Below are 26,583 nucleotides of genomic sequence, written 5' to 3'. Positions count from 1 at the left end.
GGAGCCGGCTGATTTCCCGTTGCTTCTACTAAGTTCCTGCCAGGTGAAATCCTGGTTGATCCTCAGGTTGTTCGTTTCCGGAGAAACGCGAAAACTGCTTACGGACGTAGTCGATGGCTTTGCTTGCCGTTGGAAAGTCTCCTCGTACTTGAAAATGGCCGACAGGTCAGCGAAGTAATCGCCTAGCTTTTCTGCAACGACTGCGGGGTCGGAGACTGCAGCGACATCTACCTGGATATTAGAGTGATGCAAAATTTGAAATTTTCGCTCCACAATATTTAAACGATTCCAAATTGGATCATGACTAACCTCTCAACATTTGAACCCATTTGGTGAGAAACTGAAAAGGCACAAACCATTTGAAGTTTGTATGGGAATTACTATGGTAAAACCAAGATTTTTGTCCATGTCTATCTAATAATTCACCATATCGGTCTGCTTCAAAAGTTTTCAACTGTACTTGTAGGAAATTTTCCCAGCTACAACTTTGCTGAAGACCACTTTTTGATTAAAAAGGATCGAAAGTTATCAATGGTTCAATGCGCTGATGTCTTATTATCATGCTCAATCAACTGCTCAGCAGGCAACATTGGTGTTTCTAGGGCGTTGAATAGGACACAAAAATCATGGCTACTATGTCACACTAATAACTTTTTCCTGTCTCGTTTTATATAGAAACAATCTTCAGCTACAACTTTTCTATAATAATGGCTATCGAACTGTTTCACAGTTCAATATGGAAAAAGACTAGAAGGCAATGAACAAAAAGTTGAGATTTCCCATAGTACCTAATTTACATGTAAACTTCAAATGGCTTGTGCGAAGTCTGTTTCTAACCAAATGAGATGTAACTATGAGAGGCTACCCAACAAACAATTTTAGCTGCAGCTTAGCTTATACAGGCAAAAATTAGCTGCATAAGGCAAATTTTGGCTGTATAAGCTAATCTGCAGCTAAAATTGTTTGTTGGGTAATCAGGACCCGATTTAAAACCATTTAAGCACTGTTAGGCGAAACAGTCAAATTTTGCATCAGTCTACTGGATATGCAGTGGGGCCATGTGGCGCTTGCCACTGAGGGCGTTGAACTTTACCCTAGAGCTCCGCCGAAAACTGTGAGGCGTTTATGCTTTCGAGGAAGTCCGTCTAACTGGATCGTTTGGTATCTCGGACCAATTGGCGATACTGGTTGTGCCGTTCTCTATAGGTACATAGCACGTTTTCCCTATCCGGATCATCGATGGGAAGCCGTTTGACTCGTCGAAGGGCTTTTCGCCGGTCGTTGACTGCCTTCTTCGTTTCCTCGGTTGCTGACGCAGCTGAGTTTATTGCTTCAGTTAAATTCTCGATTCTGTCTGGGTTATGTTGTTGAAGGAGGACCTGGAAGGATACACCGTGTCTCTCCCAATCGGCTTCGTTATAGCGCCACCGAGGTCTACGCGTCTAGCAATGACTTGGAGTATTAGTCAAAGTAAAACAAAATGTTGGATGAATAAATAATAGTAATAAATAATAAATAAATAAATACAAACTCTCTTAGAGTTCTTCTCTAAACTCCTTTGGAATTTTTCCCTAGAACTCATTCTAAAATATCCGTAAAATTTATTAGGGTTTTTTTTCAAAATTCACTAAATATTTCTTCAAAGTAACTCGATTTTTTTTCTAGGTCAAATATCTTATTTTTTCCGAAGAGAAGGCGAAGTACATTTTTCCGGGTTTCTCATCAAAATTCACGGTGATTTAAAATTCCCGGTTCACTGGTCACCCTAATATGGAATAGAAACTCAAAAATGAAAGTGAAATTCATATTTTCATCAGGAATCAAAACTAATTCTAGTGTTCAGAATCATGAAGGCCTAACTGTGATAATCGATTATCATCATCGATTTAATCTTTGCTTGACTACAATTGAGTAAACCAATTTTCTGAAACTTTTGTAATACATTCTGTAAAAGGTTGGACAGGTATACCTCGATATAACGTAACTTACGTTATATTCGTAACGACGATACTTCCATCGTCGATATCTCACAAATAACAATAGGCTCTTTTCATGCACGGTCAATGTAGAGTGCGCTAGCCGATTTTGAGAGGAAATGTCATCCAATTCATTTGTTTACATCATAATGAGGGTCTTCAAAGCTCAAAATAATCTACATTTGATTGCACAACTTGCAAATTTCCATCGGGACTGGTCTTATTTTTCGATTATCTACAGATCTGAACTGATTTACAGTTGAAATAATCACACATTAAATCTTAATTTCTAAATTAAAATCTTAATTTTTCTCATTAAAAATGTATGGAAGCACCAGCGGGATCACTGCAAACCTGATACGAAAAAAAATAATCCACGTGGATGGTGATTTAAAGCACCTGCGGTGGATAAATTAATCAAGAAAGGTGAAAATATTTCCCTCTTCCTATGTTTCACGGTGAAAATTATTTAAATTAGGGTTCCCCTATTCACCGCCAGAGGCTGAAACAATCGCTTAGTTTCTATTGGCAAATCAAAGTTGGCACTCGTGGAGAATAGAAGTACTAAATATGAAAGTGAAGATGTTTTCAAAATTTTCCACGGTGAGGTATACGAATGCAAATGCAGCATTTTATTTAATTCTGGTTGCTGCTACAGTGGTAGAAAAGCTGAAATCTATGTTTACACCTAAAAATCTGAAAATATATTATTTTTTTCTATATTATATGTCTATTGAGTAGTCCTTAAGTTTTCTACTAACGTAGCATTAACCAGATTAAAATAAAGTGCTTCATTTGAAAAATAAAAGCATTTTAAGATTGCACTCGTACAGTATGCAAAAAAAGTTTATCCACCCCCCTACCAATTAACATTTCTTTTTGTTTTTCTGGTGAAAATCAGTTTAATGTTATGAGTGTTCCGCCATGATTTATCAATTTATGTTTATTTATCACATTGCCATTGAAAATACGGCGTTTATATCTTTTCTTGAGATTTCATGTAAAAATGGTATGAAAAATGGTAAAAAATTACGCAAAAAAAGTTTATCCACCCCCAAACGGATACTATGATTTAAGTGTGTTTTACATAGTTTAAGTGTGTATTCTGCAACTTTATCAATGTAAAAATTGTGTCTATTTGTCATTTTGTGCTTTTGAAGTTTTCGTGCTCAAAATTTCAGTTTTGTGTTCAAAATTGGAAGTTATTTGTTTCAAAATGCCCAAAAAAGACCAAATTTTGATCAGTATCCGAAATTTGATTATTGAACAACAAGAAACTGGTAAAAGCTACCGTGATATTGCCGATATTGTCCAGATTCACAAAGATACGGTCGCTAGAATTGTGCAGATGTACAAAAAGCGTGGTTCTATCTCACCAGCTAAGCGATCGGTACGTCCTTCAAAGACAACTGGCCGAATTGACAGAGCTATCGTGAAGAAGGCGGAGCTGGACCGGGGACTATGAGCTCCAAAAATTGCGAAACAGATTGAAAGCGAGTTTTCCATTTAGCTGACATCACAATCCGTACGAAATCGTCTTCATAAGAAAAGTCTTAAGGGCAGAGTAGCTCTTAAGAAGCCATGGTTTTCCGCAAAAAAAATTTAAAAAAAGATTGAAGTGGGCCCAGGACCACATTTCATGGACTAATGATGACTGGAATAAGGTGATCTGGTCAGACGAGACGAAAGTAATGCTATTTGGGTCACCATTGATACCATCAGACCCAAATAGCATTACTTTCGTCTCGTCATGGTCCATGAAATGTGGTCCTGGTCAGAAAGCAATCTTCATCTTTGTTTTCGATTCACGCTTGTTAAGGCCGGCGCACAATAGATACGTTTTCGGGTTTTTTGACAGATAATCCATGGGCTAACTGTAAAAAAACCTGAAAACGTATCTATTGTGCACCGGCCTTTACCCAATGCGTGGCTACGTTTCAAAACAGTTGAAAACTAGAACAACCCACTAGCGAAAGCCGATTTTACTCTCGTTCTCAACGTTATACCACAGACAAACAGACGTAACGCTTTGAAAAGGTTTTTCTTGAAAACATAGTATCTCGAAACATAGCACCTCAGTAACGACATCTCTCGGGCTTCTCGCGGAAAACAAGCTTTCTCGCTACTCGCAAACAATATTGCATAAAATTACAATGTATTTAAACGTCAAAGTGATCCGATGCCAGCGCTGCGGCGAGTAGTTCGCGGTGTAACCCTCGTCCAGGGTGACAATTATAAACCACCCTTTTGCCGTGTTTGCCATGAGCGTGTGTCTTGTCTGTTATAATTTGTTTTTGTTTTGGTCACACGCTCGGCAACATACTCACCACTGCCTGATATGTAAATATTTTAATTTGTTATTTTCTTTGTAGATTTTATTCGGTTTTTTATTTTGTTAGTTTAGCTAGATAGGGAAAAAATTATCGTTTATTAATGTATCGCGTCTCAAATAAAGTTAGGTTCTGATTCTCCTCCCGCTGCAGACGACGGTGAAAAACATAATCAACATAACAGTCGAGCGCGGTTGCAGGAGCGATGGCGGTTTTGTTTTGGTGTTGTGACGTTGTGAAAGAAGGGAGAACAGTTCGAGCCACGGTGGAGTCTACGCGGGTTTTTCGTTCGGAGACGTTTTTTTTCCTTAGTCCCGAGAAAACGGACTTTACCTGGGAAAAGTTTGCCCAGCCGCGACGCGAGTGCCAGTACGCATCTTCCCAGTGCACCGCGAGTGGAAGCCGGCCCCGTGGCTGCGAAAATTAGTGTTGTTGAGTGCAACAGAGTGTCGGATCGCCATTGTGGGAAGCTTAACACTAAGGAGCTAATTGCTTCCCCGGCTAACCACAAAGGATCCGGTAGACACTCGCCGTCCTGACTGCGGTGGCTCAGCCAATAGAGCCAGTCTCGCCACCGCAGTTAATCGTCAAGCAGGACGAAGCAGGCGATACCAGAGGTGAGTTCGCCTGGGCATAAACACTGCGGTGTCTGCCGGGGTTGCCTACGGCGAGTAGGCAATCCGGTGATTCATCACCAACGTCGCTGGGGGGGTTCCAACAGACGAGCCCAGCTCATCCCCCCGCTAAGTGTTAAGGACAGCTGCTAAGCAGCCGAAGAAGCAAACCGCTCAGCACAGTCCGTGCTTTGTAGCAGCAGAACCGCCGCCATACCGTCGTCGAAGGGCCCCACCGAAGAGCAGCAGCAGCAACAGCGAGGAGGAGAGGGCAAAGATAAGTAGATAATATACATCTAAAATTGCATTTCTTTTTGTTGTTTTGTCCCACCCAAATCCGAACGTCTTTGGGGGAAGTACCCTTGCTCGAGGCCGCCCTATAGGCTGGCAGGTAAGCCGCAGCTTACAGCGGAAAAGATACACAATGAAGTGATACGCCTGTTTGTCTGTGGTTATACATAGTGTTGAAAGTAGTGCGCTGTGTAGCGCATCATTGTGTGATTACAGCGCACTACTTCCGACACTATGTATAACTAGAACGTCATGTTTCCCGAGCTTAAAGCTTACTAAATTCCCAAACAATAATGCGTTTAGGCAAAATCGAAGCTTGAGAAAACATATTAAGACTAAAAAATCACCGACTGGGATTGAACCCAGGCCCTTTGGAGTGAGACGCAGTAACGGTTACCACTACACCATCGGCACCGCTATTAGTATTGTGTATACGACTGAAAATCAAGGCGACATTTCTTGCTGCTGGTATCGCTATGTCGCTATATTGCCGCTAATAACGTCGTAAGCACTAGCGTTACTTCCCCTGCGGGATGGCAAACTCGATTTAGATTAACAATAATATGATGTGTACACTGACCCCACAATTATGGATTAATTCCATTTGATTATCACGCTAGTCTGGCAGATCCATAATTGTTTTTAGATGATCCATAATTGTCAGTGGTGTCAGTGTACTATTAAAGGAAGCGTGTATCCATTCAAGGTGTCCCAAAGGCCTAAAACCATCTATCACATTTTAAAAATCACTAACGGGGAAAGAACTGTTTGCCACCTCTTCTGCACAGGCTAGTGGTCGGTAGTCGCTTGTCCTCTTCGGTTTGGTGTTGGCGCCACTATATTCATAGTCTAAGATTAGATATTTTCCCCTCAAATATATATTCAATTTGAATACCGCACATGCAATTCAATTTCCCTCCTTCTTTGTAAAAAAAAGCTAATTCTAATATTCCATCACCTTTCCACTAAAGTACTACCTGTAGGGAAACGTATATTTGCAAGCTTGCAATCAAAAACAACGAAAACAAACAACAAACATTTGCCGCACTTTATATTTTTAGAGCAGTGCAGAATCGTATGCCTCCAATCACGTGCGCCTGATTCCTGAATAAGTTTATGAAAAACCACCACCGGCGCTGTTTTCTGTGCAAGACCAACAACATGTGTGTATAGTACGAACATTACTCAGTCAGTCATTCTATACTGTGCCAGCATCAGCAGCGCTAAGCAGTAGCATCTGTCGCAGAACTAATTTTAGCGCACCCGAATCTTGAATGGTAGAGAAACGAACGCGTGTCGCTGTCGTTTAGGTATTTCCTTCGGTAGCTACCGAACACTCACCTGAAACAATTCCCCGTTGGAGATGAAGCCATCGTTGTCCATGTCGTATATTCGGAAGGCAAACTTCAGCTTGGATAGCTTATCGCCCTTGACACTGAACTGCGAGACGCCCTGGATAAATTCCTTGAAATCGACCTCGCCGTTTCCGTCCGCATCGAAGATGTCTATGACACGCTGAACCAGGGGGTTCTGCTGCAGCTCCGGCAGGGACATGAACTCATCGATGCTCAACGCGCCGGAATTATCCAGATCGAGTTTCTTGAAGCGCTTTCCCAAACGACGGATTTCATCGGCGTCGACTGGAAGGAAGGAAAAAAAAACAATGCATTATTGTGAGAGTTCTTTAGAATGAAAACATAGGCAAAACTGACACTCCACTCTCTTCTGTCTCATATATAGATCGTAATTTTCAACGTAATTTCAGAACTACTTTGAATTGTGACGTTCTAGGTGACATTATTTGTTTCTTTAAATATAAATATTCTCAGTGTTTGTATGACATTCCCCCGAAAGCCAGAAGGCCACTTCCCCAGAATGGACTATTTTCAATAAAACCACTCCCCATAATAACACCTTTCCCCAGAAAACCAATCCCCAGAATGGACTATTTTCCTGAAAAATAGATTGTTCCGTTTCCGTGATTTTTTTATTTGCTTTTGTCGTACTACAGCCCTAATTTTTACATATTTTAACCATTCTGGACAAGAAAAATGTCATCAAGATAGATTTGTTGCATGTTATAAAAACACGTACCGCCTAAAAATAACATCATTGTACTTACATTTTCAACTATATTCAATTTACTAAACTTGATGTAATCACGGGACTGACATGCCTATCTCTACAAGCAACAACTGGTAGTAACCAATATAGTCGCTATATTCATAGTCTAGCAGAGAGAAATTCCATCTAGCAAAAAAGGGAACCAATTCAAGATATTGAAGACCAACAAATGAAAAAGGTGCTCAAATTTTATAATCAAAACTAATATGGTTCATTCCTTGCAAACCGAACGCAAATTAAAAGCATCATGGAATAGGGAAAACGTTCCCCAAGTAAATTATTATGTTGTTTTGCCTTTGCTTTGAATCGCGAGAAAAGTGTTTTTTTTAGGCCGCAAAACCTGATGTGCTCTTTTCTGTTGTTGGTCGTGATATGCTCGATTGGTTCCGTTATTTCACAGTTCAATTGGTTCCCGAAATTCTATCCGCCAGACTATGAATATAGCGACTATAGTAGTCAATATAAGCGAGGGCTCAGACTGTGGGCCCAGCCTGACAACGTATGCATGCGCATGTGTTACCATGGAAACCAGCCGTGTTATACTTTGAATGCTGGTTACACTACGGATACGACATGCCAGGACCTTGGATGTAATATAATGGCCGCAATGATTATTTTCCCTACTTTTGATCACAAACTGTTCTTTCATATTTTTAAAATAGATCACGATAAAAGGTCTAAAGGAGTAATATTTGAAACTGTTGGTACCTTAAATAAAATACGAAAGAACTGCTCATAATAAAAAGAAGGAAAAATCATCATTTATTGGATGTTCTTTCTTTACTAAAATATAACACCCAAAAAACATATACACCCAATATTAATATTTTACAAAATGAAATCAATGAAAAACAATTTAGAGCAATCTTAAGTTATAGTTTTGAAATGCGTAATTTACTAAAAATAACAAAATTAATACCAATACTATGTACTTCTTCTACAGCATATGATGAATAGATACAATGGCATTTCTGCCCCACTGGCGCTCCCAGCTCACTGGCGTACTTTTAATAGAGATTTCCCTTCTTTCAAACATGAGCTGTTCTTTCGAGTTTTATTATTGCTTTCTGACTGATCCGTCTATTTCGCACAATCAATGAAACTTAAATTGATTATTTTTAATTGATTACCTAACTGAGTTACCCTTGCTGCAAATTAAATTATGTCGGCCGATCCAATAAATGGATGATCGCTCATTTTCTGTACCCGAAACCTGAGTTTTTCAAGGTGATGTTTCGATGAATACTACGTCATAAGATGTTTTATCAAACACATAAGGAATCAGTGTTGCACACACCCGTAGAAACTTTTCTTCTAATCTACAAAAGACGTGTTGTGGCAACACTATTGGTAGTCTAAAACTACAATACAATGACAATATTAATGTATTGGTATATGACTAAATAGAGGATATTTCTGCTACTGTTGCAGTGTTGCTCATTATACCATAATATCAACCGTTAACAATGGCAGACGAGTTTTTTGGTTTCGATGACAATCAAATTCTTGGGCTACAAAATGGTGAGTTGACAACCTGGAAGGAGCGGAATACCTAGCCCTGGTCCTCACAAGTTCCTACTTCACACCTCCTCGAGTCATATGATAACAAAAGACTACCAGCTGAAACATGGACACAGCTGGGTGGCGTAGCCTGGGAAATGTTGCCAGTCCGGCAATAGCAAAATGAAGAGGTGCGACGCGAACACTGGCGCGGTAACCATAGTACGGTGATAGAGGAAATGCTTCACCAAACCCGAGCGTCTGTTCACTATGGAGGTGCGGCTAAAACGGCGTCTGTTCTCCATGTTAGGAGCGGCTGGTCTCCATCCTAGTGCCAGCGTGGGACTCTAAACAGAGCTGTGCACGATGGTCCCCCGGCGAGACAGGGGGTTGGGGCAGGCCCAACAAGCCACCTTGAAAAAAAAAACAAAGTTGCAAATACTGAAGAAAGAAATACGGATCGGAACAATCAACACAGACCTACACCACGAAATAAGGACTACGATTGGAAACTCGGAACATGGAACTGCAAATCGCTCGGCTTCCCTGGTTGCGATAGGTTAATCTATGACGAACTTCAACCACGAAACTTCGAAGTCGTAGCACTGCAGAAACTTTGCTGGACGGGACAAAAGGTATGGAAGAGCGGTCATCGAGCGGCTACTTTCTACCAGAGCTGTGGCACCACCAACGAGCTGGGAACCGGCTTTGTAGTGCTGGGTAAGATGCGTCAACGCGTTATTGGTTGGCAGCCGATCAACGCGAGGATGTGCAAGTTGAGGATTAAGGGCCGTTTCTTCAACTACAGTATCATCAACGTGCACTGCCCACACGAAAGGAGACCCGACGACGAGAAAGAAGCGTTCTATGCGCAGCTGGAGCAGGTGTACGACGGCTGTTCGCAACTGGTAAGGCAATGTATAGACCGGCAATCGGGCCAAAAAGCCTGCATGCCGCATCGAACGACAACGGCCAACGATGCGTGAACTTTGCAGCCTCTCGGGGTATGGTAGTTCGAAGTACCTTTTTCCCCCGCAAGGATATCCACAAAGCCACCTGGAGATCACCTGACCAACACACAGAAAACCAAATCGATCACGTTCTAATCGACGGGAAATTCTTCTCCGACATTATCAACGTCCGCACGTACCGCAGTACAAACATAGATTCGGACCACTACCTAGTTGCAGTATGCATGCGCTCAAAACTCTCGACGGTGCATAACACCCAACATAGAGCAACTACGGGACGCAGGAGTTGCCCAGGACTACGCGCAGCAGCTGGAAGTTGCACTACCCACGGAAGAGCAGCTTGGCGCAGCTTCTTTTGAAGATGGCTGGAGGGACATTCGTTCAGCAATAGGTAGTACTACTGCAGCGGCACTAGGTACTGCAATCCCGGACCGAAGAAATTACTGGTTTGACGGCGAATGCAAACTGTTAGTAGAGGAGAAGAATGCAGCACGAGTGAGAATGCTGCAACACCGCACGAGATTGAATGTGGAGCGATACAAACAAGCGCGGAACAGACAAAGCTCGGTTTTCCGATGGAAGAAGCGTCAGTGGGAAGACCGAGATCGCGAGACGATGGAAAATCTGTACCGCGTAAACGACACACGGAAGTTCTATGAGAAGCTAAATAGTTCGCGCAAAGGCTACGTTCCGCAAGCCGATATGTGCAAGGACTTGGACGGTAACCTTCTCACGAACGAGTGTGAGGTGATTGAGAGGTGGAAGCAGTACTATGACGAGCACCTCAACGGTGAAGCAGCAGAAAACGAAGGTGGCACGGTAACAGACCTTGGAGCACGCGCAGAAGACGACAGGCTACCGGCCCCTGATCTTCAAGAAGTTGAGGAGAAGATCGGTCGGCTGAAGAACAACAAAGCAACTGGTTTAGATCAACTACCAAGTGAGCTATTAAAATACGGTGGTGAAGCACTGGCTAGAGCGCTGCACTGGGTAATTGCCAAGATTTGGAAGGAGGAGATATTACCGGAGGAGTGGATGGAAGGTGTCGTATGCCCAATCTACAAAAAGGGCGACAAGTTGGATTGCTGCAACTACCGCGCGATTACACTGCTGAGCACCGCCTACAAGGTACTCTCCCAAATTCTATGCCGCCGTCTGTCACCATTTGCAAGAGAGTTCGTGGGGCAATACCAGGCGGGATTCATGGGTGCCCGCGCTACCACGGACCAAGTTTTCGCGATTCGGCAGGTTCTGCAGAAATGCCGCGAATACAGCGTACCCACACACCATATGTTCAGCTATGGCAGATTATGCACGAGTACGGATTTCCGGACAAACTGACGCGATTGGTCAAGGTGACGATGGATCGAGTGATGTGCGTTGTTCGAATATCGGGGACACTCTCGAGTCCCTTTGAATCTCGAAGGGGGTTACGGCAAGGTGATGGACTTTCGTGTCTGCTGTTCAACATCGCGTTAGAAGGTGTGATCAGAAGAGCTGGGATAGACACGAGTGACACGATATTCAGGAAGTCCATCCAGCTCCTTGGCTTCTCCGATGACATTGACATTATGGCACGGAACATTGATATGATGGCGGAAACGTACATCAGACTGAAGGCTGAAGCTAGACGGATTGGACTTGCCATCAACGCATCAAACACAAAATACATGAAAGGAAGAGGTTCTAGGGAAGACAATGTTAGCCTCCCACCCCGAGTTCAGATTGACGGTGACGAAATCGAGGTGGTCGATGAGTTCGTGTATTTGGGCTCACTGGTGACTGTCGAAAATGATACCAGCAGAGAAATTCAAAGACGCATTGTTGCAGGGAATCGTGCCTACTTTGGAGTCCGGAGGACGCTCCGGTCGAATAAAATTCGCCACGAAGTTGACTATCTAAAAGAAGCTGATTAGACCGGTGGTCGTCTACAGCCAAGAGACCGTGACTATGCTCGTGGAGGACAAACGCGCCCTTGGATGACGGAACGTGAAGGAAGCAAATGAACCAAGAATTGCACCAGCTGTTGAAAAAACCATCCATCGTTCACATTGCAAAAATTGGGCGACTACGGTAGGCTGGGCATGTCGTAAGAATGTCGCACGAGGACGCAGTGAAAATGGTTCTCGAAAGCGGCCCAACAGGAACAAGAAGAAGAGGCGTGCAAGGTGGATTGACCAAGTAGAAGGCGACCTGCGTACCCTTCGCAGACTACGAGGCTGGCGAAGTCTGGCCATGGATCGAGTAGAGTAGATACGACTTCTTCGGACAGCAGAGGACAACAAGGCCTTAGCCCGATTGCAAGCCATAAAATTGATCCAAGAACGTAAAACCGTGGAACTGTGATATTAGAATGAATTTGGAGTCTTAACATAAACATGGAACCGAATGACCATGGGACAGTCCTCCGGAAGATCCGTAAAAATGGTCCATCCATGATACTGTTTTTAGAGCTCCGTAGTTTTGTCGAAAACACTTCTAACTGTGATATATGAAAGAATTTAGGGTCGAGACATCAAAATGAACCTGGATGGCCATTGGAACGTCCTCCAGAATATCCTGATCATCCGTAAAAGTGGATCATCGATGAAACTGTGAAAAAACCCTTGGTTTTTTTTCGAAAACTCTTGGAACTGCGATTTAAGATAGAATTTAGGGTCGTGACATAAACATGGATCCGGATGGCCATGGTTCTCCAAAAGATCCGGAACATCCGTAAATTTATCATACTGTGAAACTGATCCTAGAGCTCTGCAGTTCTTTTTTAAACACTGTGATATAAGAAACCTCTGGATCACTTTTACGGATGTTCCGTATCTTCCGGAGGACGGTCCTATGGCCATCCAGGTCCGTGTTTTTTTTTTATCTTTATTAAGGAGACTTTCAGCCCTGGGCTGGTTCGTCTCCGGTACGTGTTTATGTCATGACCCCGAATTCTTTCTTATATCGCAGTTCCAAATGCTTTCGAGAAAACCGTGGAGCTCTAGGATCAGTTTCAAGGATTGACCATTTTTAAAGATGTTCTAGATTTTGCGGAGGATGGTCCCATGGCCTTCTAGGTACATGTTTATGTCACGACCGCAAATTAATTTATATATGACAGTTCCAAGTGATTTCGAAAAAACCGTGGAGCTCTAGGGTCAGTTTCATACAATGACCACTCTTACGGAATTTTCGGATCTTGCGGAGGATGGTCCGATGGCCATCTGGGTCCATGTTTATGTCACGATCCTAAATTCATTCTAATATCGCAGTTCCTAACGTTTTCAAGAAAACCACGGAGCTCTAGGATCAGTTTCGTGAATTTTCCACTTTCACGGATGTTCCGGATCTTTCGGAGGACGGTCCCATACCCATCAAGATTCATGTTTATGTCACGACCCCAAATTCATTCTATCTTCTCAGTTCTTAGTGTTTTTTTTCAAAAACTGCGGAGCTCTAGGATCATTTTCATTGATTGACCACTTTCACGGATGTTCCGGATCTTCCGGAGGATGGTCCTATGGACATCCAGGTTCATGCTTATGTCACAACCCCAAATTATTTCTCTCATCACAGTTCCTAATGTTTAAAAAAAACGCGGATCAGGAGAGTGGATTGACCACTTTTACCGATGTTCCGGATCTTCCGGAGGACGGTCTCATGGCCATCAAGGTCCATGACCCAAATTCATTCTTATATCACAGATCTTAACGTTAAAAAAACGCGTAGCTCTAGGATCAGTTTCATGGATTGATCACTTTTACGGATGTTCCGGATCTTCCGGAGGACGGTCCTATGGACATCCAGGTTCATGTTTATGTCACAAGTCCAAATTCTTTCTATCATCACAGTTCCTAATGTTTATAAAAAAACGCGGAGCTCTAGGATCAGGATCGTGGATTTACTACTGTTCCCGTAAGCGACAACAAGAGGCGGTAAACAAATTTCCGTAAACTTAACGAACTTTATTAACAGTTGTTAAATTTTCCCTGTAGGTTAAATTTTCATCAGTTTTTAAGCATAACTACTACTACTGTTAGATGTGTTCTGTGACTTACGTTTAGTGTTTTCCTTTTAATTCCGCAACGTCCGGAAAGCTGTCTTGTATGGTAGTAGTTGTTTGGGGATCCTTGAACTAACGATTCTGCCCTGACCTTTGACCTCCAACTAATGGTTTTAAGTAATACGGCAAAATCTGTGCCATAGTGTAAGTTTCAGGTTAAATTTTCAACGAACTAATAAACAGCAATAAATATCTTTTTAAATTCATTTACCTTGATAAATCACTAAATCACTTATGCTAACCAGCTAACTAACTAATTAAATTCACTATTTAAGCTCCGACTAGCTTTTAGAGTAGTTTTTAACTGCATAAATATAAAGAAGTGTAAGCACGCGTAACTATGTTTACTTCTGCTGGTGTTGTATATTCTTCGCTTTTTGACGGCTCTCCATTCCACCGAATCGTACCAGTGGCGGTGTTTTCCGATGGGGTTCTGCTGACAGCGGAGGCGCGTTCGCATATTGCGTAACAACTACTTTTACCGATGTTCCGGATCTTCCGGAGGACGGTCCCATGGCCATCTGGGTCCATGACCCAAATTCATTCTTATATCATAGATCCTAATGTTAAAAAAAAACACGGAGCTCTAGGATCAGTTTCATCGATGGTCCACTTTTACGGATGTTCCGGATCTTCCGGAGGACGGTCCCATGGCCATCCAGGTACATGTTTATGTCAAGACCCCAAATATTTTTTTGTATCACAGTTCCTAATGTTTTCAAAGAAAAACGGCAGAGGTCTAAGATCAGGATCATAGATTAACCATTTTTACGGATGTTCCGAATTTTTCGAGGACCGTTCCGTTGTCTCCAGGATCCATATATAGGAACCATGACTGTATTCTGGCTAATTGTGAACATTTGTGCCCATTAATCTAAATTACAGAGCTTGCGCCACTTGCAAAACCCTACAAATACACCTTTCAAAAAAACGTGTAACAACTCTTTTCGCTTTTTAAAAAAGTAGACGACTCTTTTTTTCAAGTTTTTTGCAATCAAAATCATCTAGAAACCCTAGGAATTCTAAAGATACCACAATTTTTTAAATTCATTAAGAAATGGCTAAGTTGTGCCATTGCAAACTTGCCGTTACACGTTTTTCGGAGGCTTTGTAGTCGGCGTAAAGTTTTTTACCCACCGTATTCGGAGTGTTAACAAATTTAAAGCAAACAATGTTTAATTCGCTGACGAAAAATACGCAGCAAAAGAAACACACGTCAGCTTTCAAGCGCGGCCTACTGCGATTGCCTGGTGTTAATCAGCTTTGTACACCTTAAGTCAATCAATAAGCAGCAAATACAGCAAATACAGTTCAGCATGAATTGTTACTTGGGTTATGCAACGTATCAACTAGATTACCACTAAAAATAAAAGTTCAAGTTCATAAAGGAACAAATCTAGAGGTTGATCCGTGGAAAATTAGAATTTTTATTTTAGTGAGCCAGTCTAATGGACAGTATAGCCGTTGCTTAGCTGTATAGTTAAGCGGTGCCAAATATCCACGGCCCAAACAAATTTTAAAAATTGTGTATGGATAATTGTCTACGCAGGGGGAGGAGGGGTTCAAGCACCAAAAAAAACTGTCTACGTAGTTAATGAACAGCCCCTTATGTATCCAATAACGATTTTTTTTTCCTTGATTTGTTTTCCGTACTGAATACCAATGCTACCGACGCCTGGAAGGCAGCTCCCACACTTTGACCCTACCTATCGATCCATTAACTCATGGACCGGGTACCAACGGCTTTACTTCCCTGCCGCATTTTTTAATCTCTTCCATTTGATTAACACGCTAGTCTTACTGATCCATAATTGTTTTTAGCTGATCCATAATTGCGGTGTCATTGTATATTCGTTATGGAAAATTTAGTAAATTTTTGCCAGTTAAAAATTTTAACGATAAATAGTAATGCAACAAAATCTCAGGTCAGTGTTGCCCCGTAACGTGGGTAGATCACCTTTGAGCAAGCTGAAGGATGCCTCGCTGAATACGCCCAAGACTGGACGGGCGGTAGGTGGTGACCGTCAATGGTTCCTGGGGAAAGCACTAGACGCGAACCTCCTCCCAGATGACGATAGCAATGCAGGAAGTATTACAACAAAGTTAATTGCTATTAGATATTTTTGCAACAGTGACAGATGGCAGACATGAAGCTCAAGTGGAGGTGCCGGGCAAAGGTGTTGTATCCTAGACAAATGGTAAGTTACAAATTCGCTGTTGTCGTTGTCGTAGGCGCCGTCGTAGTCGCCGTCGTAATCACCGTCGTAGTTGCCGTAGGCAGTACCGTTAGTATATTTAAAATTAACCATCAACCGCTGAAACTATATGACTAATCGCGTATTTCTGTTGTTCATTACATACCAACTGAAATTCGAGAACGTAATTTCATTTGAATAGCTTGTTTAACCAGGGCTTAAACAATCGTCACGTCGGTCATAGCTTGTTATGATTACCTGAACCATGCGTAAAGAGCAACATTTAATCGAAACATTGAACGTCGCATGAAAGTGGAACTTAATGAAGGTCTAAGTACTCTTTCGTAGCTTTTAGTTTCATGATTTAAAAGATCGTTGGTTGCAGTGAATACTGAGCAAAAAAACGCGGTCTTAGGTCATTTCATATTAAAAATGTATGGTAAGATCGCTTGTTTATCGAGTATTTTGTAAAACTTTCCGTTGTCGTCGGTGCCGGGTTTGAATAGTTATAACAATTTGAGTAACGGTATAATGTGATATGAGGGGTTCGGTGGCCTTAGAGCAACCGTTTTTGCTTACTAAGCAGAACATCATGAGTCTAATATCAAGCCCATCCACATTCAAGATTCGTCAATCGTTTTATTTGTTAACATGACTACATGGAGTCTAATATCAAGCCCATCCACATTCAAGATTCGTCAATCGTTTTATTTGTTAACATGACTACATGGTAATAACAGCAACTCGATGATTAAAAAGAAGCTCGTCCGCCTAGTGGCAAACGTTTTTGCTTACTGAACAGAAGACCGTGGGTTCAATCCCAAGCTCCTTCGCGTTATATGATCGATAGGACATCAATTCAGTTTATCGTTTACCGAAACGAACCCTGCTGCAAACCCAACCCTATTATCCAATATCCCAGTGATTCCTCGTGGAAGTGCAGAGGTGTTCTCGGCTTCCATCAAAGCGAGTGTCATTTCAACACATTCCTACCCCTTCCTTTCTTGATCTGTGTACGGGCGCGACCGGCGCTGGTATTGCCTAGTTTGAGATCACCAGTTTTTACACATTGAGGATGATTGCTAGTCCCAAGCATCGTCTATTGGTTCTCTGTGTAATTACAGCTGGTCTGGAAATAACAGAGTAGCAACCGTGGGCGGTCAAACATGCTAATGCTAAACTTTAATTTATTGCTTTTATTGGTTTGTCCAGACAGATCAATCCAAAGTAGCTCTCTTGCTCTCTGATGAACGATTTTATTACCTCGATTGTTCATTTTTCAGAATTTGGACTAAATACTACATAAATGGTGTTAGGAGGGGGCGTGTGTGAAGATATGCTTGTTCGTTTAAACTCGTGAATGTATTTTCCTGTTCCTGCAACAGAGAGCCTCGTAGGACTTATCCTGCAGTACATGTCCTCACCGGAGTTGGTAGCCGGAAGGGAATATCTATTCGCGTACTCTAAGCATCTGGACGCTCAGTAGTATTACGGTGGCAAGATCCTGGTCAATTTCATTACCATTGCAAAACGAAAAATGTCCTGCAGAAAGCAATCGCCACTGTGAGAAAATAGCCAAAACCTCTGTGAACTGGTAGAAAACGAAATCATTTCCTTATTAAGGACACCATTGACTGATTTTCACGGAAATACGAACAAAGTTCAAAATATTAATCTACAAATCTGCTGCAAAGATGCAAGCATCTCATTAAATTTTCACATCTGTATGACTTCTGGATGGCAAGTGCCAGTGAACACGCGAAGTGGATGGATTCCATGAACCCTAAATATTGCATCCTAACTAACGTTTACATGGTCAGATTTCAAAACTACTTCTTCTTCTTATTCGCATTTCAAGCGTATTGCTTAGTGCATATTAGGTTATTGTGTTCTAAATGCACTTCTACAGTTATTAATTGAGAGCTTTCGATGCCAATACCAATGCATGAATTTGTATATTGTGTGGCAAGCACAATGATACTCTATGCCCAGGGAAGTCGAGAAAATTTTCAACCCGAAAAGATTCCCTCGACCGAACCGGGAATCGAACCCGCCGCCTCCGGCTTGGTAATACCACAGACAAACAGACATAACTCTTAGAAGAAAATTCTTCAAAAATATCGTCAAGCGTATTTTGCATGCGCACTAGCACCATCTATCATCTACATTCCCTAGCAATGTTTTGCAACCGGAGCATCCCTCGTGCATGCAATTTTTTACTAGTTGCTTTTCCTTGTTCTGTCAACGCGTCAGCTGTGTTGAATAAAAACAAAACAGATGGAAGTCAGTGATGTCGGTTCTACGAAATTTTCCGAACATCTATAGAATTGATTGAATTCTGCAGTAATACGGATCCGTAGGAAAAATTCTCAGAAACAAAGATTTTTTTTTTAGGGATTTGTTTTGTTTGCTTAGTGAGCTTTTTATTTGGCTGGAAACAAGTTTTTAAACGAGGTAATGCATCAATTATTAGTGCCCTTTCTACCACCGCTCATCACTTCAATGTGTACAGAGAAAAAATGTATCAATCAATGATATTCATGGTGAAGTATTGAACATCAATAACTGGTAAAAATTGATAGAATATTACAGTCATCAACATAATTTGTTCTCGAATTCTGTGTACATCTAACAACGTAATATTAGGAACGGAATAACTAATGTGCAGCAGTTATTCAACAACTTTTTTCTGTATTCGTCAGATGTGGTATGTGTCTCCAATGGGATGCCTTGATCACTTATCATTTTCAAGAGCTGACATTTACTAACTAGACATGAAAAAGAACTGGCATCACTGATAAGTTCAAAATGTGGTGGCTTGCTCAATGCTTCAGTGGCGCCACCATGACAAATACAAGCACATTCCCAACTAAAAGATTATTTGCGATGAATGTGATTGTGAGTGTTATGTCTGTTTGTCTGTGGTAATACCATACCTTTACTGATTAGGCTATGAGGCCCCACACAAAACTGTATGCCCTACTAATTCTGTTTTCGTCGCAAATTAGATCAGATCCCAGAAGCAAACCAGAGTAACCCTAAGCAACTCTGAGTAAAAGAAAATTTGAGAGGTGAGTACCGTCCTCCCCCTCGGGCTTGTCCGTATCTGACGTTATATGTGAGTTCATGGAAATCAAAAAAAGTGGACAAAGATTAATAAAAGTTATGAAAAAGTTACCATAACAACTGCAAATTTAAAAATAACACTGTGTCTTTTGGTTGGGTTTAATGTGCGCTTAACATATGTTACTATAAAACAATTAAATTGAACTTTCAATTTATTGAATAACAACGTTCGCTATTATTTATCAATTTCATGAATTGACCACTTTTACGGATGTTCTGAATCTTCCGGAGAACGGTCTTATGGCCATACAGGTCCATGTTTATGTCATGACTCTAAATTCTTTCTTATATCACAGTTCTCAATGCTTTCGAAAAAAAAAACGCGGAGTTCTAGGATCAGTTTCATTGATTGAGCATGTTTAAGGATGTTTCAGATCTTTCGGAGGAGGGTCCCATGGCCTTCTAGGTACATGTTTATGTCATGACCCCTAATTAATTTATATATGACATTTCCAACTGTTTTCGAAAAAAAAAACATAGATTGAACACTTTTACGGATGTTCAGGATCTTCCGGAGGACGGTCCGATGGCCATCCGGGTCCATGTTTATGTCATGAACCCAAATTCTTTCTTATATCACAGTTCCTAATGTTTTAGAAAAAATCGCGGAGTTCTAGGATCAGGGGTTTATGGATAGACCACTTTTACGGATGTTCCGAATCTTTCAAGGACCGTTCCGTTATCTCTTGGTTTCATATATAGGAACCATGACTGTATTCTGGCTAATTATGAACATGTGTGCCCATTAATCTAAATTATGGATATTAAGCCACTTGCAAAACCCATAAACACACCTTTAAAAAAACGACTCTTTTCCCTTTTAAAAAAAAGTAGACGACTCTACTTTCAACATTTCTGCAATTAAAATAATCTTCAGAGCCTAGGAATTCTAGAGGTACCACAATTTTTGAAATTCATCAAGAAATGGCTAAGTTATGTCATTGCAAACTTGCCGTTACACGTTTTTCGGAGGCTTCGTAGTCGGCGTAAAGTATTTTACCCACCGTATTCGGAGTGTTAAAAGATACTTCCCGAGCAAACTCCGAGATCAAATTGAAAACTAAATTTGATGTTGTGATGTTGCTGAGAATGATTACTCAGGTTGCTGTCGTTTTGATCGATTTAACGTTGAAAATATCAAAATCGAGAGCAAAAATATCTTCCTGTGACATAAAATAGAAAACTTATTTTGTTGTCAGTGAAAGCAAACTGAAAACTCAATTTGATGTTCATTTTTCATGATGATAACAAAACGAGTATTTAATTTGATGTTCCACAAAGACAATAAAAACAAAACTGCAGCAACGTATTCAAGAGAGAGAGAGAGAGAGAGAGAGAGAGCAAAAGTACAGTAAAATGAAAACAAAATGTGTTGTCAAATGTGTCAATTGCTTGCACTGAAATCAAATTATGATTTCAATTTGATGTTGACATCATAATTTGTTTCGGTTTGCTATCGTTTGTATGTGGTTTACAAAACCCGAGCGTCTGTTCTCCATGTTAGGGGCGGCTCAAACAGCGTCTGACTGGCATCCAGCGGCTGAATACGAAACGCTTCTCCCCGAAAGCAATACCCAAGATGGCAGTCCCATCACGACGGATAGAAGACCTTCGTCTACTGTCTCCAAAACCTTCAAATTGTTACAGAAACCTATAGTGAAAGATTACGAACTGATTTTATGGCAACGACTTTTAGCGCTAAACAACGGACAAGAATTGGAACATGGAATGTACGTACTGCCTTCGGGACAGGTACTTTTATATTCTGGTATGCGAGGTGAAACCGCTCCGCAACATCATGGAGTTGGCTTTCTGCTTAGCGCCCAAGCACAGGCTGCGCTCATCAAATGGGAACCTATCAATGAGAGAATAATCGTTGCCAGATTCAGAGCACGGGTCCGAAACCTTACCATAATCCAATGTTATGCGCCAACCGATGCTGCCGAATTGCAGGACAAAGAGAACTTTTACAGTCAACTGAATGCTGTCGTGGATATGACTCCAAGAGGTGATATCAAGATCTACACAGGCGACTTCAATGCGAAGATCGACTTCGACAACTCGGACTATGAGCGCATTATGGGACGCCATGGTCTCGGAGATATGAGCGAGAACGGCGAGCTGCTTGCAGAGTTTTGTGGCAACAACGACATGGTGATCGGGGGTTCGCTCTTCCCCCATCGCCCAGTGCATAAAGTCACATGGGTCTCCCGCGTCTGACCATCATCTCGTGGTCGGTGAGATCCACCTACGCATTGCGCGGGTTCAACGGCGGGAGGAGAGACTCGGGCGGCGATTCAACACACGCCGACTAGAAGACCCAGCAGCAAGGTTGCAAAGACTCATTTCAGCTAAAACAATGTTTTTCTAAATTATGAAATAATTAGATGCCATGATCAAATTTTGAATTGGTAGGATACAAGAAGAGGTTGCAAAGAATGTGTTTGATATATTAAACCTGTTTATTTCACTTCATGAGAGTCACAATCAGCGATTTTTCACAAACTCACTCACTCACTCACTCACTCACTCACTCACTCACTCAGCGATCAGCAAATCGCTGATTGTGACTCATAGAAAGCAAAATTTACAGGTTTTATGTTTCCAACGCATACTTTGTAACCTCTTCTTGTAAGTTACAAGTAAAACATGCCATCATACCATCTTTTGGTTTTATTATTCCGAAAAACATTATTTTAGCTGAAATGAGTCTTTGCAACCTTGCCCAGCAGTGAAGAGATCGTTCGTCGAAGAGCTCCAGGCTCGCGCAGCTAATATTCCGGAAGGTGGCAGCTTAGAAGAACAGTGGACGAGCATTAAGAATGCCTTTATTGAAACAAGCGAGAACAACCTGGGTGAGCAGCGCACTCAGGGGATGGAGTAGATCACCGATGAAACCTGGAGGAAGATCGAGGAGCGGAGAGAAGCAAAAGCCGCGATAGAGCGAGCAAGGACCCGAGGAGCCAAGAACGAGGCCCGTCAGCGGTATTCGGCTCTAGAGAGGGAATTTAAGCGTTCTTGTATACGGGACACGCGAGCGTGGGTGGACCCCCTGGCTGATGAAGGGGAGGAAGCCGCAGCAACTGGCGATATCCGCCTCCTCTATGATGTTTCACGACGCCTGAGCGGGGCAAAGATGAACCCAAGGATGCCTGTGAAAGACGCGACTGGTCAGTTGCTCACCGACCCCACTGACCAGTTGAAACGTTGATTTGAGCACTTTGAACAACTTCTAGAAGTTTCAACGGTCAACCAAACATCAACATCTCGGCATGATCCGCCAAGGGTGAGGCGCGTTACTCGCGTCAACACTGAAGCTCCATCATTGCAGGGATAGAAGCAGCCGTCCGAAGTATGAAGTCCAACAAAGCCCCGGGGGTCGATCGCATATCAGCAGAGATGCTCAAAGCTGACCCCATGCTATCTTCACAAATGTTCACAAACTATTCGTCAATATCTGGGACACCGCAGGGCGTCTTGGTAAAAGTCCCCAAGAAGGGGGATCCAACTGTATGCGACAACTGGCGAGGCATTATGTTACTGTGTATTGTTCTCAAAGTTCTGTGTAATGTTATCCTCAATCGGATACAGAAGAAGATCGACGTGACTCTCCGACGACAGCAGGCAGGATTCCGTGCTGGAAGATCCTGTGTGGACCATATTGTCACGCTCCGCATCATCTTGGAGCAGGTCAATGAGTTCCAAGAGTCCCTGTACTTGGTATTCATTGACTACGAAAAAGCTTCCGACCGACTAAGCCACGAAAACTTGTGGGCCGCTCTGAGACGCAAGGGAGTCCCTGATCAGATCGTAAACCTTATCGAAGCGCAGTACGAGGCTTTCTCATGCACAACGGAACTAGTTCAACGTCAATAATGCGGTCATGCTTCTGACAACCCTTAACTTTTTTTTTTAATCAGAGCAAAAAGGTGAAAGGTTTAGTTTAGTTTTCTTATAGTAATTGCCATACAAACTTCAAACGGTTAGCGCAAAATCAGTTTCCAACCGAATGAGCTCAAGTTTTTGGAAGAAGCTCTGAACTCCGTGTGAAACTGGTAGCGAACTGCGGATCAAAATTTTTATATTTTATCATTAGTCTAATGTTTAATTACTATCCTATTGAATTCCAATTTAATTATTGATATCAATTTAGTCACTATACTGTTATAACCACAGGAAATGCAACATTGTTAACATGAAATTGAGCTAAGTTTTACCCATTGCATCGAGCTCATACTCGTACACATCTTAAAAGTCAATCGAAAATAGATTAGCAATACTAAATTCAATAATAGGATCCCAAGTTCATATTTTTAACTACCTGTTATCATTTGTTACCGAGTTTAGCTCAGTATGACACGGCGGGTCTGCAACAGTGTAAACATTTACCTCAGCTGCTAACATCATTCTGATACGGTAGGGTAGGCTATATATTCATACCGAAACGAACGAAGCACGGCACAACATAGATGAAATCTTCCTCGCAAACGATCGCGCCGAACAAATGCTGCGCAGAAAAGTAGCACCCATGCCAGCAGTATATAATGCAATGCAGTAGGAAATTAGGAATTCGAGATAAGGAAAACAAACGTTCTCTTTCAAGAGGAATGTTTGGCAATATTTGTCACGTTGCCATCGATAGGTAGGCTGCACTATGTTCGATTTTCATAGTCATCATTTTCGAAGAGCTCCACAACACACTCCGACGATAAGAGTTTTCACTCTAGCAACTCTTCTTCCATCGAAAGCTAGAGAAAATCGATAATTTTGACAATCGCTTGCACAGAACTCTACACTTTACTGCTCCAGTAGCTACAATTTCTGAGAGATTTGTAGTATCGATCTGTGCTTAGCCATGCCAATTATCACATAAATCTCGATGCTAATCCTCCTACTAATGACCTTCGGGTGGTTAGAGTGTCATGGTAACAACATATTTGCGCCAGGTGCCATACTAGAGCCGTGCCTCCCATAAACGGAGTTTTGTGCATTTTCATGCCAGACACGATACCAGGATACTTACAGTTTGAGCATAATTCCATGGGCAAGGATGTTTCATTTCCCTGAAAATGTGCGAGAAAACAATAGATCAATTGTCTCATCATGCATCGAGCGCCGAATATAGGCCAATATACTGTATTGACCTAGTACGTGCGCCGTCGAAGGCCTGCTGCAGACCGAAATCATTGGTGACATACTAATAGGAGCCAGTGCGAAAAAAAAATCTCCTTCGCTGGCGTAGATATTCGTACTCACAACTGAAAGCTGGCTTTTTTTTAAACAGAAACCACCTCACTTACCATTTTGACTCTAGTTGGATCTTCGAATTAACTCCAAGAACACACCTGCGTATGGCACAGTACAGAAATGCGAGTTTTTATTCACTTTCCAAAAACACAAACTTTGAGATCTTCGGATTTTCACTACACTTTGCTGTCTATATTTTTTGACTGATGGGTAGGATCTGAAAATAATTCCCTTCTTTTCACTCTGTCAATCGACGTTTACCAATACTAACGTGACTGCTGCCTCGAGACCAATTTTTGAGCTACTTTCAAGCCATACAATCGAATGATTCAATATACAACAGCAGTTCAAAAGTTTATATATGGCTCCGTGGGATGTGAGCTTGCGCAGTACATCTCCAAAATTAGCCGCCGTAGATGTATTTTTCATTGGGAGGGATCTGCTGGTAGAGTGATAGTAGGGAGAAAGATTTTGAATGTACCGTTAAAATTATGCATGGTGATGGACACGGGGCAGTTCATGACAAATAAATTTATTAAACAATCACTAACGGTTACGATGAGCTTTAATTTTTTTTTTTTTGTAATTACTTTATTTGTACAGGCTCAATCGAATAAACTTTACAGAGCCGAGTTATCCTTTGCGTTATACATTATTACTGTCTTATATTTAAAGTTAAAGGAACTGGACCGAGTACTAGCGGTCGTCTCGAGGTTAGTGGAGATTTACAATTTTTTGGATGGGAAAAGGGAAGAAGGAGGCTGGTCGAAAATCTGACGTACGTAATTATCGTGGTATAGCCATTATCTCTTGCATTCCTAAGATTTTCGAGTCAATTATCAACGAAAAATTATTTCTCCAAATCAAAAATAGAATTACTGACATGCAACACGGCTTTTTCAATGGTCGTTCGACCTCGACCAACTTACTTGAATTTATAGACTATTCATTGAATGCAATGGATAATGGAAACCACGTAGAAGCTCTCTATACAGACTTTAGCAAGGCATTTGACCGCATTGACATACCAATGTTACTCTTTAAACTGCAAAAAATTGGAATTAAATCAGGGCTCCTGAAATGGCTTGAATCATATTTAACTAACCGCCAACAAATAATTAAATTCAACGGAAAGAAATCGAGCCCAATTCAAGTCACTTCAGGCGTCCCCCAAGGCTCTCATTTGGGACCTCTCCTTTTTATTCTATACGTAAACGACATATCTTACATTCTCAAAAAACTTAAATTGCTTATTTATGCCGACGACATGAAGCTCTTTTTGGAAATAAGAAATGAAGAAGACATCAATATATTCCGGAATGAAATACACATATTCTACATATGGTGCAAAAAAAGTCTACTAGAATTGAATGTAAAAAAATGTAACGGTCATTTAGTAGAAAAAGAACAACTTCAAATATTTCAATTGCATTAGGAAATCAAACTGTAGACAAATGTGAAAGAGTTAGGGATTTAGGAATTATCTTAGACTCTAAGCTAACTTTCATAGACCATTACAATACAATTATTCACAGGGCAAATAACATGCTAGGCTTTATCAAGCGCTTTTGCTATAACTTTCAGGACCCTTACACCACAGACAAACAGACATAACACGCAAGTTGTTCATCGAACATGCATTTAACGGTCAATTTTAAAGTATCATAGTTGGTAGTACCCCCACCTGTGGCGCGCATAGTCAATTCCCTTGCGTTTGACGTTTACACACTACCGCCATCTGTTCAGCGTACTACCCACCACAGTGTACTCAACAGATGGCGGTAATGTTTTAGCGACGATGTTTTACAGTGAGAAATATTCAATGTGTTATGTCTGTTTGTCTGTGCTTACACAATTAAAACACTATATATTGCCTATGTGAGGTCAATACTGGAATATTGCAGTATTGTATGGTCTCCATTTTCAATCACGCACGAAGAAAGATTAGAATCAGTACAAAAATAATTTCTATTATACGCTCTTCGTAAATTAGGTTGGACTTCATTTCCTCTTCCATCATATGAAGCACGCTGCATGCTTATAAACATACAAACATTAAAAGAGCGTCGTGAATATGCAATGGTTTCATTTGTAAATGATATCGTTTCGCAGCGAATTGACTCAACAGAACTTTTATCAAAATTAAATTTCCATGACCCACTCG

At 41.4% G+C, this 26,583-nt stretch overlaps 1 protein-coding gene across 1 annotated transcript in view; it reads right to left on the bottom strand.

Annotated features, from left to right (window-relative positions):
* LOC135701035 (calcineurin subunit B type 2) overlaps positions 1 to 24,681 on the bottom strand; it is a 31,247-nt gene extending 6,566 nt beyond the window's left edge. Inside the window, exons 1-3 of the mRNA XM_065221744.1 lie at positions 24,473 to 24,681; positions 24,196 to 24,235; positions 6,553 to 6,851 (exon numbers count right to left, since the gene is read on the bottom strand). Coding sequence (XP_065077816.1) covers positions 6,553 to 6,851; positions 24,196 to 24,235; positions 24,473 to 24,475 — 342 coding nt within the window. The 5' untranslated portion in view covers positions 24,476 to 24,681. The remainder of the gene's footprint in view (positions 1 to 6,552; positions 6,852 to 24,195; positions 24,236 to 24,472) is intronic.
* Positions 24,682 to 26,583: the final 1,902 nt, after the last annotated feature.

This window comes from Ochlerotatus camptorhynchus, unplaced genomic scaffold (assembly GCF_037179485.1).
Source record: "Ochlerotatus camptorhynchus isolate MF236.1 unplaced genomic scaffold, CSIRO-AGI_Acam_v1.1 ptg000147l, whole genome shotgun sequence".
NCBI classification, from domain to species: domain Eukaryota; kingdom Metazoa; phylum Arthropoda; class Insecta; order Diptera; family Culicidae; genus Ochlerotatus; species Ochlerotatus camptorhynchus.
Note: the sequence above shows the minus strand (reverse complement) of the source record. Positions and strands in the feature narration are given on the sequence as shown.